At 42.0% G+C, this 18376-nt stretch overlaps 1 protein-coding gene across 1 annotated transcript in view; it reads left to right on the top strand.

Moving 5' to 3' along the window:
* Positions 1–18376, top strand: part of GADL1 (glutamate decarboxylase like 1) — a 155433-nt gene that overhangs the window by 76763 nt on the left and 60294 nt on the right. Inside the window, exon 12 of the mRNA XM_032268398.1 lies at positions 7725–7924. Within this exon, the coding sequence (XP_032124289.1) occupies positions 7725–7924 (200 nt within the window). The remainder of the gene's footprint in view (positions 1–7724; positions 7925–18376) is intronic.

Raw genomic sequence — 18376 nt, 5'->3', positions numbered from 1 at the left:
AGCATTATGTCAATTAACTGAAACATGAGGAAATCACATTTTGTTGGAAACCTAGCACACAGCACCCAGAAACTTTCTGGAAACAGTTTGAATCGGGCAAACCATCGAGCCAGTTTGTCAAGAGGGCCGATAGCACAGCAGTTTGAGAAGCTGGATCAAAATAAACTTGAGGACAGGAGACGTCAAAATGGCAGAACCCATTTAAACAAATGCCTTGTACTGACCTGTACATTAGCACTTGAAATCTCACCTTTGAATGCTTTTTTTGGGGGTTGGAGTCCCGCTCTGTCACCCAGGCCAGAGTGCAGTAATGCTACCTCAGCTCACTGCAACCTCTGCATCCTGGGTTCAAGCTATTCTCCTACCTCAGTCTCCCGAGTAGATGGGATTACAGGCACGCATCACCACACCTGGCTAATTTTTGTATTTTTAGTAGAGGCAGGGTTTTCACCATGTTGGTCAGGTTGGTCTCGAACTCCAGACCTCAAGTGATCTACCTGCTCTGGCCTCAAGTGCTGGGATTACAGGCAGGGGCCATCACACTAGACCCGTTCATCCTTTCTCTCCTTTCCCACCTCTTTGCCCTGTCCTCCTCTTGCTCCTTCCCATCCTCTTCCCTGTCCTCCTCCCCTTTCTTCCGTCTCAGACCATTCATGGCCCAACCTAACACACTGACCTTCTACATGGTTCAGTCCGATTTGCTTCCTTTTGGGAAAAACACTTTTTTTTTTTTTGGGCCAGGGGAGGGGGGGGGGGGGGGGGGGGTGTTAAGGATGATGTCTTTGTTGCCCAGGCTGGAGTACAGTGGTATGATCTCGGCTCACTGTAACCTCCACATCCTGGGTTCAAATGATTCTTCTGCCTTAGCCTGAGTAGCTGGGACTCCATGTACATGCCACCTTACCCAACTGATTTTTGTATTTTTAATAGAGATGGGGTTTTGCCATGTTCGTCAGGCTGGTCTCGAACTCCGGACCTCAAGTGATCCACCCGTCTCAGCCTCCCAGAGTGCTGGGATTACATGTGTGAGCCACCACGTCCAGCCAACACATCCATTGTCCTCTGCTTACTCTTCCTTCCATCCCACACTACCTACTCGGGAGTTAATTTTTCCCCCTTTAGGGAATCTGGAGAAAACGGAACAAGTTACACCTGGCCACTTGATGGCTTCTTAGCTCTCAGTCCACCTAGCGTATGCCCTGGGTCATTCTAATTTTATGTGATGGCTTTGGGGTCTTCCATTTAAACTACACTGAGACTTGTAGATGTTGTGGCCCTTGACAAGGGCCATCAAATATGGGAGCTTAATTAAATCAGGATCAGCTTCATTTGAAGGATGTAGACCATGGATAACTCTTCCTATTGCTTTAAAACTTCTTGTAATATGTTCTGTCAGCTCGGCCTACTTCTATACTGTATAACTGACAAACACATCCCATTAAAAAGGAAGGCGGGTGAGGGTTGTAATATGTTCATTTCATAGACAGTGAGGACGTCTAGGGCTGATATTCTGTTCTGCAGCTTGCCTGGGGAAATAAACCAAAGGAAGACTAGGCAGTGACAGCCAGAAGGGGTCAGGGTACTGCAGTATGCAGAAGGAGGAATGGTGGGTAAGATTTTTGGCTTAAGACTAAAGAGTATTCCCAGTTAACATTAGTTCCTTAGATTTTCATAATATGTATGGTGAGAACAAGTAACAGCATTTTCATTAGGCCAATGAGAAAAATGAAGCCCAAGATATGAAGTGACAGGCTTTGAGCTCTGACATCAAGTGACTAAATCAAAAGCAGAATTCACATCTGCTGATTCTCACTTTATTCTGCCAGATCATTAGTGAAGTTTAAGTTATAATATCTGTAGGAGCCTGGGAAGATTCCATCACTAATCACTGTGGCATTTAAGATGCTTTGGTGACTTGGCTCACTCTGGTTTCTAGCCCGAACTCTCCAGCTATACCCCACCCTTAGTCAGCTCCAGTGTACTTAGTTCTGCCCTCTTGTCTGTCCAGCTGCTCCTCTTCAGCTCAGCTTCTGAAAAGCCACCTCTCATCTCTAAGGTGGTGAAGATGATCCTTTGTGCTGTCACGCCTTGTTCTTTCTACTTTAGCACTGGACAGTAGTGGCCTATTTTTTCCTGCTCCTATTCCCATCTGAAGTGTCTCAGGGATGGTGACTTTGGTATTCACCATGACATCTCCAGTGCTTAGCAGATTTCATATTAAGGTACCCAAATGCTTGTTCAATAAAGAATGCCAGTATCAGATGGTATCATTTTAAAATTTCACTTTTACATTCTAGATTACAACCAAGTCATTTGCAACCAAAATTTGATTTTGCACATTATGCCCACAAATATTAGCCCAGATACTTAACACCTTCATGAGCTTGTATACCCAGGCTCCTGGTATGAGTCCTTGTTGTATAATAGGTCAATATAATTTTGAAGTGATTAATATAAGTCATTTAGACAATTTTTTGCATGTAAATATGACATAGGACAGATCATAGGAAGGGCCATAAAGGAAGGGGTTTTGGTAGCTTTTCTTTGGTGGCTGAAAAATGTGATTGCAAGGAGGAAATAGAGGTTTTTGTGGTGTACAGCAAGGATCCCCACCCACCAGACCACAGACCTATACTGGTTCATGGCCTGTAACTGGGTCACACAGCAGGATGCGAGTGGTAGGTAAGCGGGCGTTACTGCCCGAGCTCCGCCCCCTGTAAGATCAGCCGTGACATTAGATTCTCATAGGAGTACAAACCGTATTGTCAACTGTGCATAAGAGGGACCTAGGTCACGGGCTCCTTATGATACTCTAACGCCCGATTTGAAGTGGAAGAGTTTCATTCTGAAACCATCTCCCCGACAGCATACCCCACACATCTGTGGAAAAATTGTCTCCCATGAGCACTGGTCCCTAGTGCCAAAAAGGCTGGGGACTGCTGAGGTACAGAATCCTGACTTGGTAGACCCATGTGGTCAGTGACTGAAAGGACGTCTCTTCAGATCAGATTTCAGAATCTGATCTGGCCTGTGGAAATCAAAGACGGCTTGGCTCATCCTGGTCAGGAGAATATGCAACCTATGGATTCATTATGTCTTTTGGATAATATTGCTAGATTCACAAGTATTCATAAAGATCTCAAAATGCTTTATAAACAGGGTATTACCAGTGGTAAGACCACAAGTCATATTTATAGGGAAAAAAAGTTTGGAACGGGATCTTATTTTGACCTCTAGCTCAGAGTGCTTTCTATTGCCATTTTCCTTTTCACCAACCTCTCCAAAACCCTTAATGCATATTTATGGGGCACCCTCTTTCATGTGTATTTAAGTGCCCACTGTTGATAAAATAGAGTTCTGGATCCGAATCTAAGCAGTTTTGGTTTGAAACCTAGCCCTATCACCTAGTAGCTACATAACTTGCTGTGCTGCAAAATATATAATGGAGTTGACCAAAAGAATCTCTCATTGGGTTGAGAGATTTAAATGAGTTATTAAAGTGCCTAGAAGATAGTGCTAATAAACGTTAGTCCTGATCATTATCGTTATGTGCTAGGTTAGGCGTTGTGAATGCAAAGAAGGAAATATTCATGAAGCATGCTTGCCATTTGCCCGTTTCTCCTTACTGTATAATCCAATCCATTCATTCCTTTCTTCTGCTTTGCTCTGCCAAAGGGCCTGACTCCTAAAAGCCCTGTTTTTAAGGCTCCTTTGCCCATCCCATTGGCTGCTAGGTTTGGTCACAAAAAGGTTAAGATATTGAGGTTGGGAGGCCCACAGTCTGTCTACGTGGGTATTAAAACCAGAATCGGACAGTAAAGTAGAAACACTTTATTCAGGAACTACTGCAATGAGGAAGATAGACCTCAGTATAACTGGGCTCACTTCTGAACACAGCATGGACCAGTAGGGATTCCTAGCCAAGGGGCAGGTTGGGAGTCAGTGGGTGGAAAATGACTAAGAAAACATTAGGAATAAAAGGAGGATACAGGTTAGACATCTCAAGATTCTCGAAGGCAGGCTAGAATAATCAGGTAACAAGTATGAAGAATGAATTTGGTCAGATCAAGGATGAGATATTGGGGTGGGGGATTCTTTCCCAACTATCAAGATTCTTGCTACAATGGGGTGATGCATTTATAGCAAGATAAATTTCAAGGTGGAGACCTAGAGGGCTCAGGACACTAAGCAAATATTAGTCAAAAAGAATCTTTGTTACTAGCACCACCAGCAGAAGTTGTCTGTTCATTTCCTATATCCAAACAGAGCCTCTCTCCATGCTCAGATTTCATTTGGGAACTTCAGTTTTCAGGCTTCCTACCAGCTTTGTGTAGAGTTAGGCCAATACAGAATGCAATAGAACAAGATGCAAGGACATATTCCCGATAATGGACATTTAGTACTAGATTCAGCTGTGCCTGGAGATTACATATAACTAGTTTTAAAATACACAAGCCCATAAAAATACTCCCTTTTGCTTAAGTTTCTTTCACTTGCCACTGTATGAAAGTCCCAATACAATGTCTGCTAGTCCTCGAGAACAATTTAATATAAAGCAATTTCTATTTTCACTAGATCCTTGTCTCCGAAAGCCATACAAATATTTATTGTCCTGCTAGGATTGATTGTGAAGATGAGCAAGATTAATATGGTGCTTCTCTTTGATTGCATAATAACTAAATTTCCCCCCCCCCCCCCCCCCCCCACAAAGTTTTACCATATTCTAAAATGTGTTCTCTGGAGATCTGAGCATCTTCGTTGTCCTAAAATTAAAATGGATCAGATGCCCTTCAATACAAGGACATAAACTAAAATGCAAAGTGAAAACTTTGGGAGGAAAATTTTCGATAAAGTAAATCCAAAGCTTCCAGCTGTTCTTTAGGAAATCTTCCTGAGGCAGAATTCTTCAGTGCAATAAATTTAACTGTGCCACTACTTCAGGACAATTGTTCATTCTGCTCTTTGCTTTCTGGGTTCTCTGGTTCTCTACTTGCTTATGATACAATTTAACAATGGATGAGCCTCCTCTCCCTTTCAATCACTACCACAGGCCCCTAAAACTTGCTCAAGAAATGTCCAAAGTTCATGTGCTTTGGAGATGTTTAATCTTTCATGGTTGGTGACAGTAAATTTATAATCCTAATGCAAGTGTGTGTGTGTGCGCGGCTGTGTTGTGAATATGTGCGCATGATTTGTTCAAGTACATGCAGTTGCCTTTTAGTGTTATAATAGATGGTCACACTAGTTGCTATGGAAACAACCAAATTTCCTGACTTTTGAGGGCAGGAAGATGCAGCAGTGGCAACTGTGACCAGATATTGATAATAAAAATCTGAGACTTAAAAGTAAGGGATTTTCTACTTTATGTTCAGGTCAGAGCAATCTGCTCTTTCCCCGTATCAAGAATATCCATCGGGGCTGGGTACAGTGGCTCATGTCTGTAATCCCAGCACTTTGGGAAGCTGACGCGGGTGGATCATGAGGTCAGGAGTTCACCATCTCTACTAAAATACAAAAAATTAGCCCAGTGTGGTGGTATGCACCTATAGTCCCGGCTACTCAGGAGGCTGAGGCAGGGAAATCACTTGAACCTGGAAGGCAGAGGCTGCAGTGAGCCGAGATTGCGTCACTGCACTCCAACCTGGTGATGGAACAAGACTCCATCTCCCTCCACCCAAAAAAGAAAAAGAATACCCATCGTAACCAGGCTGAAGGCATACTAGTATTCCTTTTGCGATTATTCTAGAGACAGGGTTCTCGCTTTGTTGTGCAGGCTGGCAAGCGGTGGTGTGCTCACAGCTCACTGCAGCCTCAACCTCATAGGCTCAACTGACCCTCCCACTTCAGCTTCCCAAATATCTGGAACCCCCAGCCATGTACCACCCATGCCCAAGCTACTTTTTATGTTTGCAGAGATGGGGTCTCACTCTATCTCCCAGGCTTGTATCAAACTGCTGGCCTCAAGTGATCCTCTCGCCTCGGCCCCACAAAGTGTTGGGATTACAGGTATGCGCCACAGTGCCCAGCCTGATCATTGCTTCATACTCAGTTTATTATGGATACTGGATGAGGGGATATAGTAATTCTTGGTTACATTTGGTATTTTTTATGTAGTATGAAATCATGCTTTTTCACAATGGAACATATTTAGATCCAGACTAATATCTACACAAGACAATGTTGCTTAAACTAAGACAGCAAACTTATGCTTTCATTTGAAATGTGATACCTTGAGATTTTCATTCAACTAGCTAGCACAAGCTGTTGAGTCAAATGAAGCACATTTAATACATTCTCTGATCAGAAGGGAACATTTTCTAGAACCCCCGTCTACTGGGAAGCTTTCTCGTAGCTTCCTGTACAGCACTAGTTTTGCATTGTTAAAGTTTGGAAAATGCACCAAATGAGAAGCTTGTCTATTTGTGTTTATTCGATTCATTCCACATGTCAGGGCATTGGGAGTGGAGTCATTGTCTTGATACTTAATGAGAGCGCTCTGTTCCCAGCAGTGTTAAGCTGCATGGATATGGCGATGGATAGGGAATGATTCCTGCTCCCAAGAACCTGTTTAACCACACAAGGAGAATATATGTAGTGACTGCTCATTGCACGGGGAAAGCACACGAGCAAAGTCAAGAAAGCAGCCAAATACCGAAGTTATTCTTTTGAGCCCAATGAGATGGGCAGAGGAAGGTGAAAGGGAAGAAAAAGGATGGGACCTGATGGGAGGGCAGACCTAGGAAAGAAGGCAGATTATGTTTAGTGGCAGTAAACTTGACAGGTTATAGACTGCATATATTCTTTGGAAAGTGTCAAGTGTCCTAAAATAGATTCAAGCAAACGGTCTAAGACAAGACATAGATGAGACACGATGTTGTGGTTCAGGGAAATTGAGTACATCAGGCCCACTGAGGAGCACAGGATCTAATAAATATTTTCTGGATACGAAGATGCTTTGGGAGTTGTCAGGGCTGTGAATGATCGATTGGGCAATCTTGGCTTTTGTAGACACTAGATGACACTGAGGACAACACGGCTTCAACTTTGACGATTTGAGGTCAAAGCAAAGGTCCTGTAATTGTGATAAACAGTAAATTATCACCTACTTCTTAAGGGTAACAAGTCAGTAAACGCAAACGCAAACGGAATTTTGTTGCAAATGAAACCAACAGGAGACAAACACAAAAGACCTTGTGGGATTACAGCTGATGCTTTGAGGTAGTGAAAACTTGTTGGGAATTGTTTACTTCTTCCATAGCTCTTTTTCCCTGGGGTTTTATCCCCGGGTTATGTCAGATCTAGGCTTTTCAAATGGATATGAAAAAGAGGGTCTTAAAACCTAATTATTTTGCTTATGAAATTGTGTAACATGTAAATGTCTGTTTTTTGGCCAATGGAAAGATTTGAGTTATACAGTTTTATTCATACTGAAAAGCTGGCCCACCGAGATATCAGTGATAACATGGTCTTCTCAGCTCCTCAATACTCAGTAAAACTGCGAAGATGGATTTTGGCATTGTCAACTCTGAGGTTTCCTTTGATAACACTATGGGTACTGTGTATCTCAAAGTCAATGTACACTGTATCTTATGTAAGACAGTCAAAGTGACATGTACATTTAGCACAGGTAGAATATATACATGGTGTGCATGTGTTTTGCTTTTGAAAATCAAGTGTTTTCTGGAGTTGAACAGTCTTGTAATCTTTTTCTTCTTTTTCAAAAGGATCTTCTTAAAAAGTGCTACTCTGCCAAGGCATCTTACCTCTTCCAGCAGGATAAATTCTACGATGTAAGCTATGACACAGGAGACAAGTCTATCCAATGCAGCAGAAGACCAGATGCATTCAAGTTCTGGATGACCTGGAAGGCCCTGGGTACATTAGGCCTTGAAGAAAGAGTTAATCGTGCTCTGGCTTTATCTAGGTACTGGCCTCTCTGTGTGCACATGTTTGTGTCTGTAATAGAATAAGGAAAGTAACACTTGCGATGTGTTGCAAGTGCATCTTTTGTGTATTAGGCGAAATAAAGAATGCACATTTTCTCAGTACTGTGTGTTAGGAATCAGAGTAGTCCTACCACCTCCCTCCAAGATCCCAGTCTACTGAGAGATAAAAATGACCCTCCTTTTTGGCAAGGTGAGGTATAGTCTCCATGACCACTCGGAGGGCTCTCTAGTGTGTTCTTGAGGGGCACTGGCAGAGGTTCCAAGGAGGACGTGACTTTCAACTGAGACCTAATGAAGAGGTGGTGGTATCATATTCAGCTCTGTGTCCCCACCCAAATCTCATCTTGAATTGTTCTTCCATAATTCCTATGTGTTGTCGGAGGGACCTGGTGAGAGGTAGTTTGAATTCTGGGGGCAGTTTCTGCCATGCTGCTCTGTGATAGTAAGTCTCACAAGATCTGATGGTTTTGTCAGGGGTTTCTGCCTTTGCCATTTTCCTCATTTTCTCTTGCCACTACCATACGAGCGTCTTTCACCTCTCACCATGACCCTGAGGCCTCCCCAGCCATGGAGAACTGTAAGTCCAATTAAAACCTCTTCCCAGTCTCGGATGTATGTGTTAGCACGAAATATATCAGCAGCATGAAAATGGACTAATAGTCAATTAGTACCAGTAAGATGGGGTGCTGCTGAAAAAAGCCTAACAGGCAGAGGTTGGAACAGTTTAGAGGGCTCAGAAGACAGCAAAATGTGGCAAAGTTTGGAACCACCTAGAGACTTGAATGACTGACAAAAAAGCCAATAGTGGTATGAACAATCAGGTCCAGGCTGAGGTGGTCTCCGATGGAGATGAGAAACTTGTTGGAAACTAGAACAAAGGAGCCTCTTGTTACGTTTTAGTAAAGCGCCTGCTGGCATTCTGCCCCTATCCTAGAGATTTGTGGAACTTTGAACTTGAGAGATTTAGGGTATTTTAAGAAATTAAGTGGCAAAGCAGTCAAAAGGTGATTTGGGTGCTATTAGAAGCATTATTTTAAAAGGGAAACAGCATCAAAGTTCAGAAAATTTGCAGCCTGATGCAGTTCAAAGGAAAACCCAGTTTTTAAGAAATTCAAGCAGGCTGCAGAAATTTGCACAAGTAACAAGGAGCTGAGTAATCCTCGAGACCATGGGGGAAAATGTCTCCAGCGCATGTCACGGGTCTTCATGGCAGCCCCTCCCAACACAGACCAGAAGCTTCGGAGGAAAAATGATTTCATGTGCTGAGGCCCAGGGTCCCATGCGGTGTGCACCCTACCGACTTGGTGCCGAGTCTCAGCTGCTCCAGCCATTGCTGAAAGGGGCCCACGGTACAGCTCAGCCCATGGTTTTAGTGGGTACAAACCCAAAACCTTGGCAGCTTCCATGTGGTGTTGAGCCTGTGGGAGCACAGAAGTCAAGAATTGAGGTTTGGGAACCTCCACCTAGGTTTTAGAAGATGTATGGAAACGCCCAGATGCCCAGGCAAAATTTTACTGCAGGGGCAGGGCCTTCATGGAGAACCTCTGCTAGGGCAGTGCAGAAAGAAACTATGGGGTCGGATCCCCCACACAAAGTACCTAACTTGGGTACTGCCTAGTGGAGCTGTGAAAAGAGTCAATGTCTTCCAGACCCCAGAATGGGAAATCCACACACAGCTTACACTGTGCTCCTGGAAAAGCTGCAGACACTCAGCAGCAGCCAATGAAAGCAGCTGGGAGGGAGGGGCTGTACCCTGCAAAGCCACAGGGTGGAGCTGCCCAAGACTATGAAGAGGTAGGTTCCCATCAGCATGACCTGGATGTGACACATGGAGTCAAAGGATCATTTTGGAGCCTTAGAACTTGACTGCCCTACTGGAATTCAGACTTGTGTGGGCCTGGTAACCCCTTTGTTTTGGCTGATTTCTCCCGTTTTGAATGGCTGTATTTACCCAGTAAAGAGGTTTAGAGGGAGCCCCTCTAAATGATAGGGTTTGGCTGTGTCCTCTCCCAAATCTCACCTTGCATTATACTCCCATAATTCCCATGCGTTGTGGGAGGGACCTGGTGGGAGACAATTTCAATCATGGTGGAGTGTAAGTTTGAGCTTTGATGGTTTTATCAGAGGTTTCTGCTTCTACATCTCATTTCTCTTGCTGCTGCCATGTAAGAAGTGCTTTTCCTTCCACCATGATTCTAAGGCCTACCCCAGCCATGTGGAACTGTAATTTCAATTAAGCCTCTTTCTCTTCCTAGTCTCGGGTATGTGTAAGCAGCATAATAGACCACAGAAGGGGAGAATGACGACCCAGGTAAAAGGAGCAGCAGGCCCAAATCTCTGATGTGAGGTGACAAAAGCCTGGATGTGACATTAAGGACATGAAAAGCAGATCTGAGTTGTAGTAACAAGTCTTAAAGGAAAAGGCAGTGTGGAAGCACCATGTTTACCTGTCTTGTAGTAACATCAGAAACGAAACTGGTCACACGTTCAAGGACATGAGAAAGCTTGAGATGTCGGTGCCAAACCTTGCTGCTTGAATAGGACTGAACTACTAAACTTAGCTTGGTGGTAGACAGGCCATAGCCAAATTTAGTTCTAAGTGTGTTTTGTTGGGCTTATACCGCTTCGGGTTAAGCTTCATGGTGTTAAACATTCCAACATTTAAATACTCAAATGCTTTTTCAAGAAAATCAATTTCTTGAAAACCTAGATTTTTTGCTTATCTCAAAAGCTTAGAATGCTCTCAATCTCACAGTAACAATTAGCTGAACGTGGTGCCCGACTGTGTGGAGAAACAGTCGCTATCACTTCTTACAGTTAAAAAACCCAATCTAGCCTAATAGCATAGAGGTACAGATAATCTGGATTCAAGACCTAAGTCCTGTCTGACTCTGCCAAGTTTTAGTGTCTCTGCACCTCAGTTTCATCCCAGGAAAATAGCACATATCTGGAGCAGTTAAAGAGTCAAGTAACTGATAACATGTAAGACCCTTGGATCGATGCTTGGCATGTCCTATACACTATTTAAGTCTTAGTTTTTATGTAAAGCTTGGCCAGTTTAGACTTTGAACTCTGGCGTGGATCGTCTTTCCTTACTTCCTGCTAACGTTTCTGTGGAAAATCATGAGGGACCTTCTTAGAGATTTATAGCAATTTCTTCTTTCTATGCTGGAAGTGGTATGTGTATTCTGAGCAACAAGCTGTCTGCAAACTAATGTCTTAAAACAATTGTTTTCCCACGGAGGTCTAAATGTTGGCTAACACAGTGCCAATTCCTTTTATAGAATGTGTTCTGAGCCTAGATGAGGAAGGTACCTTTGTTAGAGGTAGGGTTAAAGTACTTCTATTAGAAGTGGGGAGATAACCCAGCCGTGAAAAGACAGTCTATGGTCTACCATAAAATTTATAGCTGCCCACTGAATTAGAAGTCCAAGAAGTTACGTTTTTGTGGATTTTCTTGCACTATTTACATGGGGTAGAGTCTGCATTATTTTGTCTAAGCTTTGAAATAATTCAATGGGGGGTGTCTTGAAATAAGCTTATAAATATTTTATGATTGTATTTATAATAAAGTTAACATTCATCTCAGGGTAGAATTTAGTTTACAATCTAAGAATGCTTTCTAATTTTTGCGGAGAAATCACAGGAGGATAAATGTTAACATTTCAAATTCAATTCAACAAGCACTTATTGTTTGTAAATGTTTGTCAAGTTGAATTAACATTTTAGTGAGCACTGGTGTAGGCTGCGACCTATATTTAAATATTTGAAAAATAATCCCTCCTCTTTCCTGCTGTTATACTTTTTTTTTCGCCTTAACTTTCCACTCTTGATATCCAACAGTTTCTTCCTGGGGTGGGCAAAAGTCTGCCTCCAATGCCAAGAAAAAGGGCAAAGCATTTTGAGGCATGCAATTTGCTATGAATGTGAAATTACAAACCTGGGGAACAGTTTCTCTAGAAATAAGCTTAGCAACAGAAGAGCTACATTTTTGATTTTTCAAGTTAATGATTTGTAGTTCTGCTTTTTAGCAATGGCAGAATATTCGCTTAATTCTGGGGGTCTCTTCTGTTTAAGCCTAGATGCAGTGGTACGATGTACACATTGGCTCTCAGAAGGAAAATAAAGCCCCAGTTTGTAGTGTCTGCCAGTTTTCACGGTGTATTTCCGGCATGGTAAATTGTAAGCCACCAATGGTCGTAGTTTATGAAATCCCTGAATATTTCACAGTGGACTCTCAACTGCTGCAAACTAGCTCTCGTCCACCACTGGTTTTGTGAGCTGTCATCTAAACTCTTCCAGATGTTTTTAACCGATCATGCTACTTCACATCAGCTCAAAACGCTGACAGGGATGAAGATATTTCCCATGAAGCCCCCTGATGCCTGGCAACTTGCTTGAGTTTACCAAATCAAAAGCGTGTCACCCATGGATGGAAGGCTCCACCTGGAATAATTTCTAAGTCACAGCAACATTGTTTCACTTCCAAGAAGTGTAACTTCCTTCAGTAGGTAACTCTAGAAAAGTAAAGCTGCACATGATGATCGTGTTAATATTTGGGGAGCACATTACTGGCATGCTCTTATAGCCAAAATATCCACTTCCCTAGGCCCTAGGTCAGGGTCTCTAAAATACTGGAAAAGCTATGAGATTCTTCCTTTGATAATACAGGAATAACACTGATTCCATAGAAATAAGGTTTCCATATTCCCAAATCTAAATGGAACTCAATTTTGAAATTCTTGCGACTAAGATCTAAGGTCAAGATTTTGATAGACTAATGATGAGCACTACACTGATTAGATAGCCCTCTTCCTCTTCCCCTGGGAAAGAGCTTTCAAGAGGACACTTTCAAGAGGACAATGATTCCAATTGTATAGGTTGTCAAATTTAGCAAGAAGGAAAAAATTAGTGCCTCGGAGACCTCTAAGGCTTTTCCTAATTTCCATTTGACCCTGTCAACCCAATCGAAGAGAGAACATTTCTCCCACAAAATATTAATGACCAAAACGTTTTCCTTTGGTTGTTTGAAAATCAGTGACATTGAGAGCCTAGAGTGACATGTGATTGAGCGTAATTGAAACCCAGAAGGCTCAGGTTCAAAACCACCACTAGGGCACAAAGCTAATGATTATACATTTGCAGTATCCTCCTAGGAAAATAAAAAATGTTTTACTATACCCAAGGCTACCTGCTGCTGAGGGCACCTTCCAGGCCTTTGTTATGGCATTCAGGTTAAATGGATATCCACTAAGAATTCAAGCAGGCCTAGAAGAGTCATGTTTGTAAGCTTTTTCAACAAACAGCTCAGGAACTCCCAACTCTGCTACTTTGGTCTCCAGAGTATCATTTTATCTATTCCCTTGACCCACAATCTCTCATATGGAAATTATTTCATGACTTGCATGGATACCGAAGGGTTTATTGTTATCGGTATGGAAAAGGTGAGCAGTTAGACACTGGCACAAAAGCACCATTGTGTTTCTCTAGGTGATGGGAGGCACCGAGTCCAGAAGACCAGGGAAGAGTCCTTTTTATCTTTATGTTGGTGATCTTTTAGAAGATAATTACAGTAGGATAGAGCACATGGGTGTCTGATGAATTACACAAGCCATGTGATATGTGCCGATAGACGCACAGCATACGGAAAGCAGATGGAAAAAAATCTGAGTTCTGGGAGGCTCAGTGCATCAGAAGAAATTTCAAATGAGAAGGTAAGACTAGGAGAGAAACTTGGTCCAAAGTGGTCCACAGAGGCTTTAAGTGGAGGCTGAAGAAAAAGGGATTTGAAAGGCTATTTTCAGAAAGCAAAGGATGTCTTGCAAAAGACAAGAGAAATTTAAAAAGGAGGGGACTTATAAAACCAGCCTGAGAACAGATTCTCTAATGTTAGAAGCATATCTAAGAAAAATTGTTTTGCAGCAAGTTTATCATTAATTTATGCCAAGGTGAAGCCAGAATATTAATATTACCCCAGTGCAATTGGCGTAAACTCTTATGTTTTTTCTCTTTTATGCCAAGGTTAATGGAAGGGACAATGAGTTTTATGAAGTTATTGCTTTTTCAGTTCACTTACTTGAATGCTTTTTGATAGAAGTAGCTTACGGTTTCTGCATTACGTCCCCAAACTGAAAATACATTTTTTTGACTTCTACTATCTTTGTCTTTAGACTCTTTTCATATATGGAAAAAGAGTTGAGAAACAAATCATCCCTAGAAACATAGGCAGAGATGACTTAAAACTTTTTGGATTTCCTCCCAACAACTCATTGAATTTGAGAGGATAGGGTACTTTACAGTAGAAACGCTTCTATGCTAGCATTTATGAAAGTATGATGTGGGCCAGTAGACTTAAGAGATCTTAATAGAAGATCCCTCAAAAAATGGTTCCACAGTTAAATATGTTTAGGATATGCTGACTACTATTTATTCCTCTCAGAAATTCAAAGTACTCATTAGGACATTTGAAACTTTGAGAGGGCCTGTAATATAGAAGCATTTTTAACTTTAATCAATATGCAGACACTGTTGATCGCTCACCAAGGACAATTCTCTTCCCTGTAGAACCTTGATTTTGTTCACATAGCAATGTTCGAGCTGGGAATTTTGGTTTAACCAATCACCTATCCCAACAATTAGTTTAGGGGATGGTATGTGGCTCAGTCAAGATCTGGTGAAGACTTCACTGTGTCCATAAGATACTGTGAAGTCTTCTGGGGAAAATACTCTTACCTAGAGGACTAAAAGTGCTTTTCTATAGCCCCCCTCCACTCTTGGGACAGTGCTTAGTGAAAATGGGACATATGATGCTGTAGCAGCTGTCTTGTGAACGGGAGAGGAAACCCCCCTAACACTGAGCATGGCTAGCTGAAATTAAAGTAACTGGTTCCTGATATTACTCAATCCAACCAGCTTGACAACTGGCCTTCTGAGTTAAGCCAAGTATAGTTGAGGTCTTGTTCTGTCACCTAGACTAGAGTGCAGTGGTAAAATTATGGCTCGTGTCAACCTCCACCTCCCTGGCTCAAGTGATCCTCCCACCTCAGTCTCCTGAGTAGCTGGGACCACAGATACAAACCACCATGCGTCCAGCTATTTTTTTCTTTGTAGAGATGGAGTTTCACCATGTTGCCCAGGCTGGTCTTCAAACTCATGGACTTCAGTGATCTGCCCACCTTGGCCTCCCAAAGTGCTAGAATTATAGGCATGAGCCACCATGCCTGGCCAAGCGTCCAAGTGTAGACAATAATTTGACATGCCCAGCAGTGTTCAAACTTATTTGATAGTGGAACCTTTTATGTGGAAAACCTAATAAGACGGTATGTCATGGAGCACAGTGTGCGCACACTGGTGCAAGACCTGTTATAGTGATAGCTGCATCCCCTCTTGCCTCCAATCACCTCTACTTTCAACTCAGCTGGAGTGTTATACTGGGTGTGGCAGTCTGTTCTTATTCTGTTAATGAAGATATACCCGAGGCTGGGTAATTTGTAAAAAAGACTACAGTAATCAAAACAGCATGGTGCTGGTACCAAAACAGATATAGACCAATGGAACAGAACAGAGGCCTCGGAGGCAACGCCACACATCAACAACCATCTGATCTTTGACAAACCTGAGAAAAAACAAGCAATGGGGAAAGGATTCCCTGTTTAATAAATGGTATTGGAAAAACTGGCTAGCCATGTGCAGAAAGCAGAAACTGGACCCCTTCCTGACACTTTACACTAAAATTAACTCCAAATGGATTAAAGACTTCTTCATAAGACCCAACACCATAAAAACCCTAGAAGAAAACCTAGGCAAAACCATTCGGGACATAGGCATATGCAAGGACTTCATGACTCACACCAAAAGCATTGGCAACAGAAGCCAAAATAGACAAATGGGACCCAATTAAACTCCAGAGTTTCTGTACAGCAGAAGAAAATCATTAGAGTGAACCGGCAACAAACAGGGAAAAAATTTTTGCGATCTACCCATCTGACAAAGGGCTAATATCCAGAATCTACAAAGAACTAAAACAAATTTACAAGGAAAAAGAAAACATCCAAAAGTGGGCAAAGGATATGAAGACACTTTAAGACATAGGAGGCCAAACATTAAAAAATGCTCATCATTGATTATTAGAGAAATGCAAATCAAAACCACATTGAGATACCACCTCACGCCTGTTAGAATGGCGATCATCAAATCTGGAGACAACAGATGCTGGAGGATGTGGAGAAATAGGAACACTTTTACACAGTTGGAGTGTAAACTAGTTCAACCATTGTGAAAGAGTGTGGTGCTTCCTCAAAGACCTAGAAATAGAAATTCCATTTGACTCAGCAACCCCATTATTGGGTATATACCCAAAGGATTATAAATCTATTATAAAGACACATGCACGGTATGCTCATAGCAGCACTGTTTACAATAGCAAAGACCTGGAACCAACCCAAATGCCCATTGATAAACTGGACAAGGAAAATGTGGCACATATACACCATGGAATACTATGCAGCCATAAAAAATGAGTTCACTTCCTTTGTAGGGACATGAATCTGGAAACCATTCTCAAACTGACAAGAACAGAAAAATCAAACTGCATGTTCTCACTCGTAGGTGGATGTTGAACAATGAGAACACAGGGAGACAGGGAGGAGTGTATCACGAAATGGGATCTGTTGGTGGGGGCAAGGGAGGGATAACATGGGGAGAAATGCTATGTAGGTGATGGGGGATTGGAGGCAGGAAACAGTGCCATGTGTGTACTCTATGCAACAATCCTTCATGATCTGCACACATACCCCACAATCTAAAAGAGGTTTAATGGACTTAGTTCCGTATGTCATGGAATCATGGCAGAAGGTGAAGGAGGAGCAAAGGCATGTCTTACATGGCAGCAGGCAAGAGACTATGTGCAGGGGAACTGCCCTCTGTAAAACCATCCGATCCTGTGAGACTTATTCACTATCAGGCAAACAGGATGAGAAAGCCAACCCTATGATTCAATTACCTCCTACTGGGTCCCTGCCATGACCCACAGGGATTAAGGGAGCTACAATTCAAGATGCCATCTGAGTGAGGACACAGCCAAATGGTATCAGTGAGCTTTACAGAGTTACTGTAGCAGGAACATTAGCCCAACACAAAACCCAGATCGACGTGGTTAGCTAAGAGCAGACGTAAATAACTCAGCTTTGTTTTAGAATGCTTTTCCCCTAGGAGCAGCTTTAGCCAGTTTGACAGCAGCATTTTAAAATTATACTATGGGTAATACAAGCAAGTTTTGTATAGACATAATCTGTTAGGGAAGGGTTTATGCCAATTTTGTTGTACATCTTTACGTGCATGAGGAAATGGAGGCAGGCTCGGGGAGACTTAGGAATTGGCCTAGATTCACAAAGTTATTTAGCTGTACAGTTAGAATCTTGTAAAGTCATTCCCAAAATTTCTGGAGAAAGCTTTCTTCATAGCCTCAGTTCAGGCCAAAATAACGCAAGCTTTTGAGTTACCAGATTGCCAGTACATTTGGGCCTGAAAAGGTGAGAAAAAGGATGGTTCACAAAGCTTTTCTCCCAATAGGTAGAAAGTACGTCTGTTTTGTTTTACATTTAAATTTTTTCAAAAATTGCACAAGTAACCACACCTGAAACTTTGAAAAGGGATATAAAAAGAATGGATACCCCCCCACCCCAAGTATCCTTCCACACTTTGTGTTTATATACACACATGTGGAGATTGTTTAAAAATTGAATGATTATCCCTATTTCTCAGCACCTCACTTTTCTCTCATCTTGTGCTTTAAAGTAGATATAATTGATTCGTTTTAACAGCTACATCATATTACATTGTGTTACTATAGTACATTTTGCCATAAATTTCTGAATAATCTAGTGATTTTGTATGAATACACTTACGTACTCACAGTACAGAGCTTTAGATATAACATCTATGTGCGTATGTATGTTTATATATACACACTATATCCTTGGTATCAATTTTTCTGGGTAGACCAGTATTTCAAAACTGGTTTTAAGAAGATGAGTATTCATTTTGAAAGGTTTGTAGCAGCTTTCTACCATATTCTCACCAGCACTGGATGTTGTCACTCTAAAATTTGTTTCTGGTATCATTGGGAAACATGGTTAATACATGCATACTTCATTTTACGTGCTTAATATTTTCCAGATACTGTGTTTTGGGGGTTCTTACAAATTCAGAGCTTATGGTAATCCTTCCTAGAGCAAGCCTATCAGTGCCACTTTCCCAACAGCATGTGCTCACTTCATGTCTGTCACATTTTGGTAATTCTAATAAAAATGAGTCAGCAGTTCTTTGATGTTACCATTGTAATTGCTCTGGGGCTCAAAATGCGCCCACACAAGCTAGCAAACTTAAATGTGTGTTCTTACTGCTGTCCAACTGGCCGTTCCCTTCATCTC

This window comes from Sapajus apella, unplaced genomic scaffold (genome assembly GCF_009761245.1).
Source record: "Sapajus apella isolate SASKATOON/1434 unplaced genomic scaffold, GSC_monkey_1.0 scaffold4, whole genome shotgun sequence".
NCBI lineage: Eukaryota > Metazoa > Chordata > Mammalia > Primates > Cebidae > Sapajus > Sapajus apella.
Note: the sequence above shows the minus strand (reverse complement) of the source record. Positions and strands in the feature narration are given on the sequence as shown.